This window comes from Strigops habroptila, chromosome 6 (assembly GCF_004027225.2).
Source record: "Strigops habroptila isolate Jane chromosome 6, bStrHab1.2.pri, whole genome shotgun sequence".
NCBI classification, from domain to species: domain Eukaryota; kingdom Metazoa; phylum Chordata; class Aves; order Psittaciformes; family Psittacidae; genus Strigops; species Strigops habroptila.
The window spans coordinates 73,442,919-73,461,506 of NC_044282.2; the positions used below are offsets into that span (position 1 = coordinate 73,442,919).

General features: G+C 40.1%; 1 protein-coding gene across 8 annotated transcripts in view; it reads right to left on the bottom strand.

Annotated features, from left to right (window-relative positions):
• VRK2 (VRK serine/threonine kinase 2) overlaps window positions 1–18,588 on the bottom strand; it is a 70,592-nt gene that overhangs the window by 42,341 nt on the left and 9,663 nt on the right. For all 8 annotated transcript variants that reach the window (XR_003991856.1, XM_030489595.1, XM_030489589.1 and 5 more), the window contains exons 3-8: window positions 16,941–16,996; window positions 16,369–16,438; window positions 15,462–15,549; window positions 15,213–15,321; window positions 13,692–13,784; window positions 4,124–4,256 (exon numbers count right to left, since the gene is read on the bottom strand). Coding sequence is in view for 7 of the 8 variants with exons in the window: in XM_030489595.1 (XP_030345455.1) it covers window positions 4,124–4,256; window positions 13,692–13,784; window positions 15,213–15,321; window positions 15,462–15,549; window positions 16,369–16,438; window positions 16,941–16,996 (549 nt within the window). In the remaining variant the exon portion in view is untranslated. The remainder of the gene's footprint in view (window positions 1–4,123; window positions 4,257–13,691; window positions 13,785–15,212; window positions 15,322–15,461; window positions 15,550–16,368; window positions 16,439–16,940; window positions 16,997–18,588) is intronic.

Below are 18,588 nucleotides of genomic sequence, written 5' to 3' on the forward strand. Positions count from 1 at the left end.
GATTTGGGCAGACCCATCTACCCAATGTGAGAGGTGACACAAGTGCTAATAGTTACTGTGAGACGTTGTGAAAAGGAAGAGGAGAGTCATCTTGCAATCGATGGCAAACACAAATATATGCTGGAGGGAATTCAACATAGACAGTTCATACTCTTATGTTCATCAATGATAGCAAATTAAAACTGGTCTTACACACTCAATGCACAGGACTGGAGTATTTAAAAAACCTCAATATGTTAAGCGCAGTATATCTCCAGAGAAATTAGGTATTGACTGCATGCCTCAGTGAGTAGAAAATCTACAAAAATCCATAGAAGGCATTGATCCAAATATTACTTTTTAACACTAACTATGTAACAATTTTTTATATCTGTACCCAGTGTACATTTAATTCTCTTTAAGTATCAATCAACAAACAAAAACGTAATATCGTTTATACAGTATGGTCTTTTAAAATTAATATGATGAATACACTCAAATACTGCACTACAACTAACAGTGTAGCTGTGCCATATGGAATTTGCAGCAAAATAAAAAGGTTTTAAACTTGAAAACCCCACATGTTGGTTGCAGTGAAATCCAGCCACCAAATACAGGAATGCTGGTGGTGTGGGGCAGATCCTGTGGCAGAGCCCAGCTTGGGCCTGACTTGGTTCAAAGCGAGCTGTAGAACATGGGGATGTAACTGAGGTTGCAATGAATCTTTGCAAGTCTGGAAGCCCCCAGACTGTGGCACAGAGGAGCCAGCCTGTGGAGCCCACACACTGGGCAGAGCAGAGGTGAGCCCTGCAAACCTAAAGCCAAAACCAGCATGAAGAGCTGAGACATGAGGCAGAGCAGCTGCTCCCAGCCTTTCCCAGCACAGGGGAATTCCTCTTCAGTGGCAGCACAAAGCCAAGGTCACCAACACCATCAGTGAGTACCAGCACACACTAAAGTAACTTGTTTGAAGGCAGCGATTCACCATCAGTCACCACAGGAATGGCACATCCAATGCAGCCCTTACCAGAGGTTGTTAGAAGAACATGGACTACTTCTGCCACCCAGAAGTGTTACCATGCTGTGGGTGCTGGCAGGAAACTGTCTGGATGAACTCCCTGGAGAGCTTGGGGAATAAATAGGCATGCAGCTGAGTTAAACTCTCAATTCAGCTTGGGAAACACCAGTGCTGATTTAAATTAGTGGGAAGTGGTTGCATTTGATTGGTTTTATGCAGGGAGGTTATCAGCTTCAAGCATTGCCAAGAGGCACTTTTGAGAGCAACAAATTCATAATTTTCTTTTAGGTTTCAGCATGTACCTCAAATTGCTGCATTCAGGTAGCTACTTCATGAGCAAGTCAAAATGTTCTCATTTGTCTAGCTCAATACAGCAACTGGCACTCTTCAGGGTTTTTGAGGTTTGAGATATTTATGTCACTCCGTACACTCAGGAAATGCCCTCTAGAAAGGATCTCATTTATATAAAATTACATTTAAAAATTAGAACTACATTGAAAGAAAAGAATACTCCACTCTGAAAAACTGGGTAACACCAGGATGAAGGCTGTCTATGCACTCTAATTTGCCAGGCTTTAAACGCCTTTGAGAAGAGCACCCCATCTCATTTGATACCCGAGACTGCGCTGAGACTCAATCACGAGCTGGGAGTACAGGAGGTTGTCGAGCCAGGAACCCCTTATCCCAGTTGTTGGATGTGGTTTAGAATCCTGAAACACCTCTGAAACTCTAAACCTCGTGACAAGAGATGAGATGAGGGAAACCAGTCGCTGAGTTCTGCCATCTGGACCTGTGCAATCCTCCCTGGGATGCTGAGAGACCTGCTGCAAATGGGAAACTGGTAATTTGACCTTAATGGATTCAGGCTGTTACAAGGGCAGAGCTGAGGCATACAATGTGAATAGTTTGGATTCTCTGCAATATGCCAGATACCACATCGTGTTCTGCAGGCTCTTCCAGCAGAAGCATCAGAAAAATCCGCTGATCTATTTGCAGCTATTAACAAGCAAAAAAATTTCATGTGCAAGATAGGGGCAAGCTCCTTCAAGCCATCTTTCTGAATGTTTTGTTTCCTGGAATCCTCCACTTTTCACTAATTCCTTGGCTAATCCCTTGGCTTTAGCTACTCAAGGTTGCAATCTTACCCACAGATTGCAAAAGACAACAACTTAACTCACACTTGCACGTGCACACCTTTTGCCACCCAAGTCTGTAAAATTTCCCTAGTCTTTGAAATAAAAGGAATTATCTGCCCTGTAATCACATACCCATCAACAGACCCATCAACCTGTCCTCTAGCAGCTATAAGTATCCAGCTGCCAAATCTCAAATATTCCAGCTTCCACCTGTATGTCAAACAGCATCCACATCAAATACTGGTAACACAGCCACGGCGCCCACAATACCATGAAAATCAGCCAGAGTCAGATCTCCAGGAAATGCACTGTATGCTTGGGAGGACTAGAAGAGTCCAAAGCAGATGTCCTCTTCATGGAATGGTTTGGGCTGGAAGGGACCTTAAAGCTCATCCAGTTCCAACCCCCTGCCATGGGCAGGGACACCTTCCACTAGAGCAGGTTGCTCCAAGCCCCTGTGTCCAACCTGGCCTTGAACACTGCCAGGGATGGGGCAGCCACAGCTTCTCTGGGAAAAGTCTGTGCCAGCACCTCAGCACCCTCACAGGGAAGAGCTTCTGCCTCAGAGCTCATCTCGGTCTCCCCTCTGGCAGGTTAAAGCCATTCCCCCTTGTTCTGTCACTACATACCCTTGTAAACAGTCCCTCTCCACCACAAAATATTTTGTAGCAGGTGAAATGGTGCAATTGTCTTCACAACAAATACTTGACAGTCTTATTTCATTTTTCCTAATGACCAGAGTTAAACGATTGCAGGTTTTAACAGCGCCGGCAAATTATCAAGACCCTCTACATTACATGGTCAATGGTCCTTTTAATAGAAAAAGCAATAATACACAGTTGTTTGTGCCAACTAAAACTCGTTAGAAAGTATTAGTTTAAGGTAACAGTTCAGCAGCTATTAACAAGCACAAATTTCTACAGTTATCACTTGTGACATTATGATCCTGGCCAGGCTGGCAGCACAAACCTATTCCTTTTGTTTCAGGAGGTCTTCGGGGTAAGAAGGGGGGAATAGGGAGAAGAAAAGTTAACAAAAACACCGTTTCATAGCAAGAGTCAAAGTTTTTCAATAATCACCATTTTTTTCACTAGCATAACATTAGAATTGACTTTTTGTCTTGCTGACATAGCAACTAAGAAAGTTGTGTTGCATTGACCATATTGATTGTGAACAATGCAGCCATCAGTGGGACTTTGCACCATATATATTTTCGATATTGACCTCCCATTCCCTTTTCCATGGCTCTATGGGTCTGCTATTGGATTTGGACTGCAGTGTAATAAACAGCTAAGGTTTAATTAATGGTAAATGAATACAAGACATAGGTTATGACTTTAACTAATTAGGGAATTGTTGAATTAAGTCTGCCTTGGAATGCAAGGCAGTCCAATCAATATCCAATAAAAGGACTATGTATGTAATTTACCTGCAAATGTGTTTCCAATACCATCAAAGTGAGTTTAAATAAGTAAGATATATGAAAGGCTACTGGAAAAAGATTTCAAAAAGTTAACACTTTATGGCTTCAAAACAGGTTTTTCTCCTTGCAGAAGGAATGTCATCCTGAAATATCCTCTCACAACACAGATGGTGACACTCAGACACAGCTCTCCCTAAAGGACAGTGCAGGCTCGGAACATTTTTCCTTGACAATTAGCGAATGGCTCTGCCTTTACAGCATGTAGCAAACCCAAACCAGTACTCCCAACATGAACCAATTAGGTTTACTGGCAAGCTCTTCTTAGGGCATCTTTGTCCACCTGCCAGTGTCATACACACATGCTGCAGCCTTTCAATTGTACTCGTGCTGCTTCCCTTCCCCCAGCAGCCCTGGAGAAGCATTCCCAGGTACAGGAAGAGGTCACCACACAAGGGTCTGATCAACCCTGAGCAATCCCCAGGACTACTTGGACTCTATACATCAGCTCACACAGCCTGATTACTCATTCTGTAATCACTCCTCTCAAATAAAAAAAGAGAAACCTACCTACTCCCTTGTGGGCATCTACGCTGGTAAACTCTATTGTCCCATTATGGCCCTTCCTAGGATTTTCCTGATACTGTTTGTGGTTCCCATTGGGACAATATCTGTAGGAAAGTCCATAATCTGCAAGATAAACCTGGAAGACATGAACAGACAAATGAATAATGCTTTTGTCCTTTGAAAGTGTAACCTTTATAATTAAGTCTTAAGAAACTGATAGGTTAAGGACAGCCTTAGATCTAAATTTTATTAAACCAAATGGTGCCTCAGAATAAAATATGTACAACTGGGGGCTATAACAGCTGCCCTCCCCATTTAAATCCTTCCACTACTATACTCTTATCTTATTTCAGAGTCGAGCTGAATTTCAGTCTTTTTATTTTGTTCATAAGCTCTCTCCTCTCCAGGTGGGATCTAGACATCATAAAGTGCAATATGCCTTTTATGTACCCTCACATTGCTTATGGGACCCCTTCCCCTCCTTACTTAAACAGGCAGATACACACCCCTGTTCACATTTCTCATCAGCTGAGACTGTGCAATTTCAGAACAGCAGTGACACTCAAAAGCCAGAGGAAGGGAGAGGCAGCAGCGTCCCCCAGCAAGGCTGCACAAGGGCTCCAGCACTGACAGGGACTGTGACCACAAGGCTACTGGGCATTAGCCTGGCTGCAGCCTCCTCTTTTTGCATGTCACTGTCAGTAACTTCGTACTGGCAACAACTATTTAAATATAAAGCAGAAGATAAAGCAAAAGAAACTACACCCCCCCCACCCCAGAAAGCAATCTTAGTAACTAATTCATAATAAGTTTTAAAAAAGCCACAGAGCCAGACTTCATTCTAAGTTACTCTGAAGGAAATCTATGGAGCTAAATCAGCATAAGAGGAAAAAACTTGGGCTCCCACTGTGTATATTGCAGCATGTTCATGCATTCTGCCACACGGCTTTAAACTGAAAGAGGGGAGATTTAGATTAGATATTGGGGAAAAAATCATCCCTGTGAGGGTGCTGAGGCGCTGGCACAGACTTTTCCCAGAGAAGCTGTGGCTGCCCCATCCCTGGCAGTGTTCAAGACCAGATTGGACACAGGGGCTTGGAGCAACCTGCTCTAGTGGAAGGTGTCCCTGCGTGTGGCAGGGGGTTGGAACTGGAGGAAATTTAAGGTCCCTTCCAACCCAAACCAGACTGTGATTCTAGGATTTACCTTTCCATCCTGGCACAGGTAATTTTTGTTCCTCAAGATGCTCCACTATAGCTACCTAAATAACCAGGGGGAGGAAGCCCCTCAGTTCTGAACAACTTATCTTGGAGATGCACTTGCATGTTCTCGGGAATTGTGAAAGTGTTAACTGACTTTAAACTTCATCTTGCTCAGTTTTATGGTGTTCAGAGCTGAAAACAGAACAGCTCACGAGAGCTGCATTTTACTTGCTGTTCTTCACATGGTTTAACCCCAGCCAGCGACTAAGTCCATGCAGATGCTTGCTCGCTCCCCTCCCTGCCCTGCAGTGGGATGGGATGGAGAACTGAAGAAAAGCAAAACCCAGCTGAGAGAAGAACAGCTTAATAATGGAAATAAAGTAAAACATTATCATCAGTAATAATAATAATAAATAATAATATTAATAATGGGAAAAAAAGGAGGAATAAAACCCAAGACAATCAAGTGATGTACAATGCAATTCCCCACCACCCACTGACTGATGACCAGCCTGACCCAAGCAGTGATCAGGGGCTCCCAGCCAGCTCCCTGCAGTTTCTATACTGAGCCTGACATTCCCAGGTCTGGCATACCCCTTTGGCTAGTTTGGGTCAGGTGTCCTGGCTCTGCTTCCTCCTGGCTTCCTGTGCCTCTCCTCACTGGCAGAGCATGGGAAACTGTCAAGTCCTTGACTCAGGGTAAGCACTGCTCAGCAACAGCTAAAACATCAGTGTGTTATCATTACTCTCATCCTAAATCCAAAACACAGCACAGTGCCAGGAAAGTTCACTTTATCCCAGCCAAAACCAGGACAGTTCTGCTGCTGCCTGTCAATACAGACCTGAACACCCCACCTGGCCCCTACACCTCTATTTCTCTGCAGGCTTAGTGCAGACAGTTCTGCATCTATGTCCGTTCTGCCACTCACATAATTTGGATCATTCCACTCTATGAAGCTGAGATTCACATGTTCTACCCTCCAGCAGGGGTGGGCTTAATACATGCACATGGGCAATTACTGCAGCGCCGCTGACAAGCAGTAACTTGTTGAAAGCAGCTGGAATTTAATCACAGTCTGTCCACCCCCCAACATCCCATAGGATATTTTCCCCCTCTGTCATTCTCACACTCCCTCCAGCCTTTGCCCCTTACATTGACCAGTTCTCACATTAGGTAATTGCTTTTTTTATAAATATCCAAGTATGGTACTTTCACTTGGGAAAAAAGTAAATGCTACAGACTGCTATTATATTGCCAGTGGAAGTGATCTCTGGGGCAAAAGCTGCATCATCTGAAGGCACATAGAGATCATTTCTACTAAATCATATTATATTAGAAAGAAAAACTTTTTCCTATTTGAACCTTAGTTTTGTTCTCTCTTTAGCTAAAGAACAGTTTATCCTACAAGTCTCAAATAAACTCTTATGGCACTCACTTGTAATTGAATTATGTTACTCCTGGTAGAAAACAAACAAGCAAACAAAAAACCCTCAAGAAAACGTAACACATTATTTTGGAGCACACTCTGTTGAACTACTGATTCCTGTTTGTGCTCCAGGCAGCTCCAAATCCTGGGATGGCTGGTCTCTTGGTTTTACTGTTTCTGCTGCAGGATCTGTGCTTATTTGGAGCGTGTAAGTTGGGATGCAGCACTTGCTTCCTGCAGGGTGATGGCTTTTAAGATTACGGATGATGTTTTTCACCTGACAGACTATACAAACTGTGATACAAGATTAAAGACCGTAGGCATGTTTAGAAAAATCTGGGACAAGGCATAAACTTTGTCGGGTTGACTGATTTGATTTTCTCCTGCATCCGTTCTCCTGCGTATTCTCGATGCTCTGGTACCTGTTGTAACTGAGCCCACAGTCAGCGTGAGAGAACTGATTTAAACTACTCTAATACCAAGTTTTGCAAGACTTCAGCATCCTTTGTGGGCTGGGAAAGAAAGAGTAGGCTAGAAGGTGTATTTTTCCCAGGCTAAGTGGTACATTTTGGGTTTTGCTTGACTCTAGATTTCCGACATGTACAGTTGACCAGATGCAATAAGATGAAATACAGGAAGGATTTCAACCTTTACAAATTCAGGCTGTGCCATATATAAAATGAGCTTTTAACTACTAACAAAACCCAATACAACTAAAGCATCTCTGCCAGCTCTCTGGTTGTGTCTGGCTGGGAATGCTAGCTTATGTGATAGACACTCCCATAGGGCAGCCCAGCCTTGGGGTCTTTCAAACCATCTTAATAACAGGGCATCTAGAAAGTAGCCACAAATATTTGTGAGTCAGACTTGAACTATGTAAAAGAGCTACCAGTTATCCTAGAGATAAATTACACTTACTGTGTACTCACAATCCATTTTTAAGCAATAGATTTGCTTAAAATACTTTCAGTGGTAGCATCAGCAGAGCAGTTTTAAGTTTATACTGAAAAACCCTTCTAAAAGGGTGAAGTAGCTTTACGTTATCCTGCCTTGACTGGTGGTGGCAAGACCTGGAAACCAAGAAGTAATCTCCTCTTAAAGCCACTCCTGTGCGATTGCAATATCATCTATGATAGCACCACAGTTTGCTCCAGAAGTTGGTCATGAGTGTCATTGCTCAGCTTCCTTCTAGCTGAGCCATGTATCACTTCCACAACTTTCACATCAGATCTGTGCCACAAACCTCTCAAGGCAAAGCCTCTTGGCCACCAATGAAAATCAATCCCCTTCAGCCTCTACAAAACCAGCAATGCACCATTACAGCCTTGCCACAACCATTATCAAACTACATTCTTTTAAATTACCATTAATTTCATAACATCAATTCTCATTATAACCCTTTCATCATTAAAGAGATATATAGTTCTTTATAGCTAGTTGTCACTTTTTGATAATGTAACATAGCATGCCCTTCCAAATTTGCTCACACCACGGTGGGTAGGAGTAGTTAATGAAGTTGTAGGTTGTTGTAGATTTTTTTAAGGGTATGGGGAGGGGGAAAAGAAGATTAATAATGAAGAATATAGAGAAAAATTAAGTCAGTGTTAGTATGTGTTTCAATAACAAATATTTTTCATCTGCATGCCTTTTTTTAGGAACACCAAAACAAGTAAGAACAAAAAACTTGGGACAAAACATATGCAGAATCAGATAAACAAGACACTTGAAACAAGAAGTGGTAACGTGGATGATGAAGGTGCAACAGTGACATAAGCCTGGAACAGCTGGGTTTAGCTGTGTTACCCTGTACACTCCTTCCCACACACTGACTTATTTTAACTCCTGTTTTTGTTCCTCTGTTTTACACATCCCAGCCTGCACTAGACTCAGCTGTGCTTAGCACAGTCTGTTATTAATAGATTTTATTACAGATCAGGAGCCAGATTTCTAAAATCTTCACACTTAATTCCATGCAAACAGCCACACAGGCACAAGTAATTACTGATGTGCACAAGCACCCAGCCATAGATTCAGCAGTCCTCTTGTCCTTCCTGTGCAGGACTCCTTCATGATGCTTTATATCTGAAGTGCTAAATAGCTGTCAAACTTATAAAACTCTTACAAATTGCATATGTTTATATATATGTATAAAAATAACTGCACTGATCTGCGAAGCTATAAGCCTGGCACTTTGGATTCTCATGGCATTCTGAAAGTACACATAGCAGGAGATTTATTGCTGAAAGGATAACAATACAGTGATTTTCTTTGTACATTTGCTTTCCAGTTGTTCCATTACTCAGCTTATGTAATGTGCTGTAAATAATTAAGTAGATACCTACTAACAAGAGGCAGATTGGTTGCTAATGGCCATACTGCTGTCAGCTTCAGTTGGACACTACAGTACAGAAAGGGTAAAAGCAGACTGAAGTCTATGTTGGGACAGGAAGTCTGAAGTATAGTGTTTGGGAGAAATAGCATCTTCCACAAAACAGAAGTCAAGGAGGAGAACAGGTTACACAAAGGGAAGTGGGGAAGAAATCTTCTGTGGCATGTCAGTGGCATGTCCTGATGCTGGAATCAATTGAACTCCAAGTTATTTGGGGCATTACTATCAAAAGAAATCAAAAGAGTGTAAACAGTTCTATCCAAAGGTAGCAGTGGGATTGATGAAAGAAAATTAAGGCCATCTGATTGTGAAGCTACATCTCAAATCGAGGTGCAGCCATGAGTTAAACCTCAACTGTTTCTGTATGGTGTCTCTGCGCACTGTATCCTTCCTAAAAACATGCGAAGGAGAACAGAAGATTTTAATTTTTCTCAATTCATCTTCCCTTTAGCAAATCTGTCATATCTGTCATACTGGACTAAAGAGCAGGAATCACAATGATTCATCTCACAATGAAAAACAGCTTAAAGTTGGAATTGCTTTCATGCATGTTTTTCCCCTATGATCAATGTGTGAGCTCTGTATCTTCTGCCAGTCCACTGAAAGCTGCTCTTAAAAGTTACCATTTTTGTATTCTTTTTTGCTTTTCAGTTAGGGCTATCTATGTTAACCAAGTCTGGGAGTTTTGTTCTGTAACTATCTTGTCTAAGAAATGTTTAAAATCAAAACTAGAACTGAGGTGCAAATGCAATTTAAATTTACAGCTTAAAAATCCAAATAGGCAATGTCTGGTGCAGACTGGAGTCTGCAGCATGTCTGCCCATATATTCCATACGGGAAGAAAAGGAAAATACAACAAGGTAATTGGTTTGAAGGGACATTCTTCCAAATACAACAAGGTAATTGGTTTGAAGGGACATTCTTCCAAGCCTAATTTCATGTGTTAAAAATTCTGATGACAGTTTGTCCCTTGTCATAGTACCACAATTTAAATGAGTTTAATGGATTTGAATTTCTGTTTTAGAGCTTGTACCAATGTTGCTTATTCTGCTTGTTCATACAAACAGTTACTGCTACACACCAAATTATCTTTAACTCAGTGTAATACTGAGACAGTGCTTTGCTGCTTCTGTAATTTAGAGGTCTGATGGCTTCAGGTTTTCTTTCAGGCCTCTCCGAGATTCATGGGCTGTGCACTTCCCTCAGTACATCACTCCTGCTCTGTCAGTCATTGTGCTGGGTCCATGTTCAGAAACATATTGACTAGAGAATTGATCTTTTGACCTGTAACTCACTGAATGGCCTCACTCCCTTCTGCTGAATAGATCTGCAGCAAGCTGCTCTTTGAGGTCAGTTGATTCTGATCTTGAAACCATTTCTAAACATCATTTGGAGGTCAGCCAGTGACAGGACCTTTACTTTATTTGTTTCTTTGCTTTGCCACAGAAGGCAGGGGAAAGCAGTATGGATTTCACACATTCTTTCAAAAAGGGAACTAGGATGGTTATTGGCTGTGGTGTAAATTTACCAGCTTAATTTAAAGAAAGAAAGAAAGTAGCAGCAGAAAGTCTAACATAGAAAAATGATCTTTTTGGGAACTGCAGGAAGCCAAATTCACACATCACAGTACACATGAACAGCCACTAAATGACAAAAAAAGTGCAAAGTTGAGTGTAAAGGTACATGTTTTTTTGAACAGATTTATCTCGCTTCACCAAAACAGAATACGGAAATACATTTTGAATATATATATCTGAAAGAGATTAGTTATGGGTTTCTTTTAAAAACAAATTTCTGGAATTAAAGAACACTTCCAATCTATTTTTTTCTTAAAACCCTAGACCCTAAAAGAACCCACTAGCACAAAATTCTTTAAAAGACCTCACCACAGATATTCTTAGGTCAAACAGCTTTATTATGGCAACTCCCACTGGAGCTACAGGTCTCAGCTTGTATTCCTGAGTTTGAGTTTGCCACATTTATGAGATGAGGTTGATCATTCTACCTCCCAGTTCCATTGTTGTAATAAAACAAGACCAAGGCAATGTAGCTATGCACCATTTTAGCAGAGAGAGAAGGTTGGACAAAACACTTTACAGACATTTGGCAGCACTAACAGTGTCTGAGGTTTTATTTGAAGTGTCTAAGGGTAGTACAAGATCGCCAACTTAAAATACAGCATCTCTGACAACAGTTTGAAGGATACAGGACATTGTATTCCATATTGTTGTCATATTTAATCAGTGGTAATGCTCCAATGATACTATTCTGGTAAACAGATAATACATTCAGCTCACCAGCATGTTATAAAGACAGCTTGATTTGTAGAAAAGGCTGTCACAACATCATGAAGACTTACATAGGAACTGGACACGTTTGGAATAGGAAGAAGCAACTTCCATGCAAAATTACATGCAAATTAATGGCACATGCAAATAGCCATGACATGACAAGTGCAAAATCATTTGTGCAAGTAGACTTGTACTGTTCTGAGTACCTGAATCCATGTGAGAATATTGTCTAGTGCTGCTCCTAACCCAAGTAAAGAACATTCACTGAAGTATGGGGCAGACAGCACAGAGTCAACAATTCCAGAGGAAGGATATTCAATTAGTGGCATATGTAGATCTGCCAGTTTAAAAGTTTTAGCTCTGCTGTTGGTGAGGTTAGTCCTTCTTTTCATGCCCCACAAGCCACAAAGCAAACGTGTTTCAAGGTATTGTCAAAGCTGTGTCTGGAAAAGAATTTTTTATTTGACTAGAAACAGTCCCATTAAGCCCCCCAGCCCTGCTGTGTAAGCTAAATATAGTGCACGTTACCTTAAAATACATTTAGGATCATCACTATGTACTAACTATAGACTGGCACGGCACAGTTATCACGGCTTCAGTGAAATCAGCAGACCTGAGGCCACTTGCAGAATTTCTGGGGCCCATGACTGGGAGCTTTATCTAAATAACCCCTGAACAGCTCTGAGTTTTCTTAAGCTCACAGAAATGAAACTTGAATTCATACCTTACAAACGCAAGCAAATATTAGGAATTCTCTCCTGTGAGCTCTTCTGAATTAGAATGTGAACTTCCTGAAATGTTTTTTAGGATATTTTCAATGGAAATTTTACTGAAACAAAATTCTCCACAAAACCTCTCAGCAGTAACATACGCTTTGTACGTGTTGAGCTAGGCAGTACTTAAACTGGAATATGTATTGATTTATTTAACATAAGTTATATTTCTGCCTAAAACCTCTGTCCAGTAACTCACAAGTAGTACCTTATTTTTAATCTGTCAATGAATTTATGAAAACAAAGTACTAGTATAGCAGGATCTTCATGCAGAAAAGATGAGAAACAAATCAGAATATCATCCCACAATGTGGCTAATACAAAAGCAGCTGATCAAAGTCAGCTACATGTCTTAAAATTTTATGATTACTGTAAATGGACACTTCCAAAATGACTTCAACATGAAAAACAGCAGCATATCTTGCTGTCATAAAAATATACAATAGCTAAGACAAAAAAAAGTCATTTGAGTATGTTAATGGGTTTGGGTAGCAGATCATTTTGCCTCTAAACAGCCGCCTCCTTTGGATTCAGCAGGCTGGTAAACACCATAAACTGAGATTATGTACTGGCTGCTACTACTTTCTAAAACCATGCTTGTTTTAAACAGCCATCATGGTTTTCCAACTATGGGGTTTAGAAAGCTGGAAAGTTAATTTTGGCTACAACATTTAACTTGAAACTTGTAAAAAAGCAGCTATAGTTCACTCATCCAACCCCCAATGACAGGGAGCTGTTTTGCAAGATCTGTTTCTTCATCACTGCAGCAGAAAACACAAAAATTGAAAGAACAGGAGAAGTATTGCTTACAGCTCATTATATTTAAGTGAAGTTAGAGATGTCCTTTCTTCCTAAATGATATTTTTTCCAAGAAAAAAGCATACTTAGATTTTATTAGTACAACAAAGACATGGTAAGAGTATGTGGAGTGTAAGAGGATCAAAAGATTTGTTTCAAAATGTTCCGCCAAAACACTTCAACTTCAAGGCTGGCTTTAGACTTTAGAGTGTTAGAGAGCAGCAATCTTAATCCTACCTACCTGTTATTTCCACTACAATGAGCAGGACATAAGAGTTAGCAAGCATGGAAACATATGACAATATTAGACAGGTAGACCTTCCCAAAAATGACAATACAAAGGGCCACATCCTTAAACTCTACTAATAGACTCAAACTGGCATAACCTAGAACAGCAATTAGATCCTTTGACTTACCCTCTTGTTTAGTTGAGGGTATACCTCATATACCCCATCCATACCAGCACCCCAGTCAGCAGAGCACAAAAGGAACAAAGCAGAGTTTTGTCGTGCTTCTTTCTCAGACCTTAAGCTCCACAGAGCCCCTCTCAGATTTGTTGTGAGAGGTTGTGAGTGTTCATGCATAAATTTATTTTAATATCTGAATTGTTAATGCTGAGTTTACATGACTTAAAACTATCAAACTATTATAACACATTAAAGGAACAGTGTAGATAAGTAAACATATTTACCTCGTGTGGATTGGTGTAGCCCAAAAGTAGATTTGCTGCTTTAATATCACCATGAACATACTCATTTTCATGTATGTATTCCAAAGTATCCAGCTAGGAAAGGATTTAGAACAGAAAAGATCATCATCATCTTCTCCACTCTGTCCCTAACCCCACCACCAAACATTTCTCACTTACATAGTGAAATCAAGGGCTACACAGACTGAGCTGACAAATTGGTTTTGAGTTAGAGCACAAGGACTACCCACTCTGTCCACAGGGTCTGTTCCCACCAGACACACAGGTGATGGCAAAACAAAAACAAGCCATACTTTGCCATGAGGTATCCCTGTGTAACTACTACGAGTACCAGCTTCTAAGGTCACAAAGCAAGAATGAAACTAGTACTTTATAAACATTGGAGGAAATGTTGAGAACACGGAGCTCTCAAAAAGAACATAATCAGTCCTGAAGATTTATAATATATTTGATCCTGCCAGTTATTCTATGACCTGCATTTCATGTCACCATCCCCCTGCATCATCATCCTCCTCCTTCAGCTCCTTACTGAGGTACAAAATAGCTCTAATTGTTATTAAAAAACATGTTTGCACTTGGAAACTTACACAAAGGACAATCTAATCCTGGTGTTTGGAGAGTACGAAGAGTGTTACAAGTTTGTTAACTACATGACTACAAAAGCCCTTCACTTTTTCTTAATAATTATTATTATTTAGGTTAAAAGGAAACTTTGGAGGTGTCCAGCCTAAACCCCCTGCTTCAAGCAGGACTAACATAAGATAGACAGGCTGTACAAGAGAATGAATAGTCAGGTTTTAAAAGTCCCCAAGGAGGGAAATTTCACAGCCTCTGGGAAGGATGTTCCAGTGCAAAGACACTTTCTTCAAAAACTTTTCCTTTTTACTCAGAGTTTCTCTTCCTGCAACTTAAGACCATTGCCTCTGCTCCATCTGCTGTGCACCTCTTCTCAGTAACAGCAGTCTTTCACAACACAAATGGTATTGCAAAGGAGCACATATACAATCTTCCATTGATATGTGCCACTCTACACACATATGAAAACAAAACCAGTATTTGCAGACCAGCCTAATCCTGGCCTGTACAATTAGTGTGTTCAGCAAACACACAGAGGATTTTGCATTCAGGCATGAGATTGTGAACTTCAACAAATATGGATGTCTAATATGATACCTTCAGACACTGGGAAAAAAATCATCCATGTTAAAGCATAAGAATAGGCTTACACATCTCACTGTAGACACACATTTTGAAGTGTGGTCTGTGTTTTAAACTATTAGAAAGAAATTTGGTTGGAGCCCACCAACTTCCAGTCTGCAGGAGGGCTTGGTTTTCTACTTAATACTCATTTTATTAAAAAAAGATTAAAAATAAAAACATACATTGCATTTACACGTTTCATTCTAAACTCAAGAGCTACCTACAAGAACAATATCAGAAAGGTAATTTTCCAGTGGAACTCAGCAAGCGAGTCATAGCAATTTCCCCTCTCTGTGTACATACCATTCGTGCCCCAAGTTGCAGAACAGTCTCCTTCTTAAATCTGCTTCCACAATCTTCAAAGATTCTCTGAAGGTCTTCCCCCAGTCTCTCCATGACCATGAATCTATAGCTACCAGGAAATATATAAGAGGGAGGAATCCGTTAAGACAAGACTGCAAGTTTGTGTCAAATTGAAAGGACTTCTCTCCATTTTCTTGAAAATGGATCTTCAGTCAATTTGAGGCTTAATTACAATACATCTTTTATTACCTTTTTCCCTTGTGCTCAGCCAAGCCTGATCCCCAAAACACTGGAATTCCTAAACATCTTATTTTTTTGAGATTCATCCATTTTCTTACTGTAATAATAATAAAGAGATAACATTGGTTAAAGAAAGCTAGAGAATTCCAGGTTTGGAGTGTGGGTTTTTTGCTGGTTTAGTTTTAGTTATCAAGCCAAGACTTTGAATGAAACAAGGAAATGAGTAATGATTTGGCAGTTTGTGTAGCAAACAAGTCAGTCCATAACTTTACTCTGAAGTTCTCTGCATTCTGCAAAACAAGAAGCAGTTTTTGTTCTATCAGTGTGCTACTTTGTTCCCGTAGAAGGCAGATGAACAATTATCAGTAGGTGGAGAAACAACTCCTTCAGAAACTCTACTTTATTCAATACAGAATGATTCAAGCTATCAAAAGTGCTTATGTCTACCAGCAATCTAAGTCATCTAAAGTCTTTAGGACACTTCCTGTGAATCAATCACATCCATGCTTAAGTGTCTGCAGAATCAAGTGCCTTGATTACTACTAAATCCTGTGATGATTACACGCACTCTTAGCTCTGCACATGGAAATAGTTACTACTAGAAACACACTCAGCAATTAGTCCATGTAGTACCTCTGTCCTAAGGCTGGCCCCTCTGTGGAGCCCATTCATTGTGCACTCTGAAGTGAGCACAGAATACATTTGGCACGCTTCTGCTCTCCCCTCTGATCAGAAAGGAGGAGGATGACATCCAAGTAATGAAACCTATAGCAACCTAAAAATTTATTACAGCACCAACTAGGATTAGGCCAGTGGATATGAAATGAGTTCGCTATCAACAACAGTTCTTACTAGAAGTAGTTAAACCCAAACTTGCTCTTAAATCTATCTGAATCAGAACTGATATATTACTTACTCTGCTCTTGTTTTGCAGCCCTCTGGTAAAATTTCAGTTCAGAAAATAAGGGGCCATTTTCAAGATATTCCTATTGAGAAATAAACAAACTCAGTATCATAAAATGCATCAGAAAGACAATGGTTTCTCAAGAAAAGTGTATGACAAAATCAAGAGGATGAAACCCCCTTTTTTCCCCCCACCTACTATATATCATGCCATCTGAGATGTCATTTTAACAAGTTGTTTGGCCACACATTTTCATAAACAACTCAGATTCAGGAATTATTGAAGGCAATATTTTCAGAAATACTGTAGATGAGGTGTGTTTAAGTTCATATCCTGATTTTCCTTACTAAACTGTTGAGGGCAGTAATCAAGGAAAGGAAAGAATCAAGTCAAGGAAATACTGTGTGTCATAGAAATGCCAAAAATATCCCCAAGCAGGGAAAGTATATCAAGATATAAAAAAGAGGAGAAAAAACAAAAGGCACGAGCATGCAATAGAGACCCAATGCTGACAATAAGGATAGATAATAAAGAGAAAGAACTGTGCACAAGTTAATAATTTAGAAATGAGATCTACACATTACCACTTTAATTACATGCACTGCATCATCTTCTACAGGAACATGAGTTTGAGGGGAAGCTGCAAAATGAGAAAGAGATGGGGATCAAGTTGTATGCAACAAAATATGATTGCAAATAAAAACCAAGCTAATGTTAAGTAAGGTGACCAACAAAATACATGACAAAGATACCCAACATTTTGTCTGAATTCCTGCTTTTATAGGTCAGAGGTTTGCAAAGTTCAAAGAAAACCAAAACGAACCCCCCCACACACATAGAAGTTTTAATCAACAAGTACTGAAGCAATTTGTGAATTGTGAATTTGTGTGAACCCACATTTTCAGAACTCTCCCCCTCGATGCTAATTAAGGAGTAAGCAGGATGTCCCCATTGCACGTTTGCACCACAAAGAGGTATTCCATTATAACACTATGTTGAAGTCATTCCAGTCAATTGGATAACCTCTGTATTTGGTTGCTGCCAATTCACTGTCGTGACAAAGACACCACTTAAAAGTTGTGACCTACATTATGCCTCTAGAGAGGATTGTCTGCTTCCCTCTATTACAAATTAATTTGGCCCTAGGACCGTGATTTCTATTCTGACATTATTTAGACACTGGCCTAAGTTAGGGATAGCACAGCCACCACCTGCCTAAAGGGGAGACGAGGGATTGTGCCTCTGGCTGCAAGTACAGATTTCAAAACAATAATTGACCACATGTGCCAATTACAGCCCAGGAGACAGAACCTCTCTGCACAGACAATGCAATCCTATTTTCTTCTGACCCTGAGAGAACTATCAGTTCTCTCTGATACTACTGAAGCTACATGGAGCTACACTGGGATTAAAATTTAATGAGACTAAATCATCTTTTAGAATCATCACTGAAAAAAACTAAAAAAGAATACAGTTCCTAGGAAATAAATGTCCCTTTCAAACTTCTTGTAATGATCAAATACCAACAACAGCCCAGGTGTGAAACACTTCAACTATCAGCACACACAAAAATAGACTACTTTTATCCACATAATAAAAATCAAGTAAACTTGGATCTCACCAAACCATCCAAGCTTATATTTTTTGGTGGTCAGGGCATAAAGATATTTTTACAATGAACAGACTTCTTCAGCTGCCATCTGCCTTCAATTCTATTCAGCAACTGGGTTGAATCTGGCAGCACATACACCCCAAACACCTAGAGGGTCTCCACCACCTTCTGCTTGACACTTCCCTGTGTGAACGCTTCTGTGTTAATAACACATTAAGATAAAATGAACATATCCTAAAACAGTAGCTCTGGAAGGTGAGAACTATCCATGAACTGGAACAAGCAGTGATCACATTCAGAAGACAATTAAAAACTATCATACAAGCAGGAAGGAAGTTTTGGTAAACTGTATTCTTACCGTGTTATTGTACTGAACCAGGAATTAAGACACAAGTGCTTGAGTCTTTCTCTGACACATGCAGTCTGTGTGTTAATAGCTGAAGACATTAAAGGAACACATCCCATGTGTTTTCAAGGTATTCAACAACATCACATTACCCAAACAGAATTAGATGTGCTCCCTGACACAGATCACAAAAGAACTTGTGTATAAGAAAATGTATTTTAATACCAAGTTACTTAACAGAGGTTTGATAGGTATAGAGAAGAATCAAATTTAA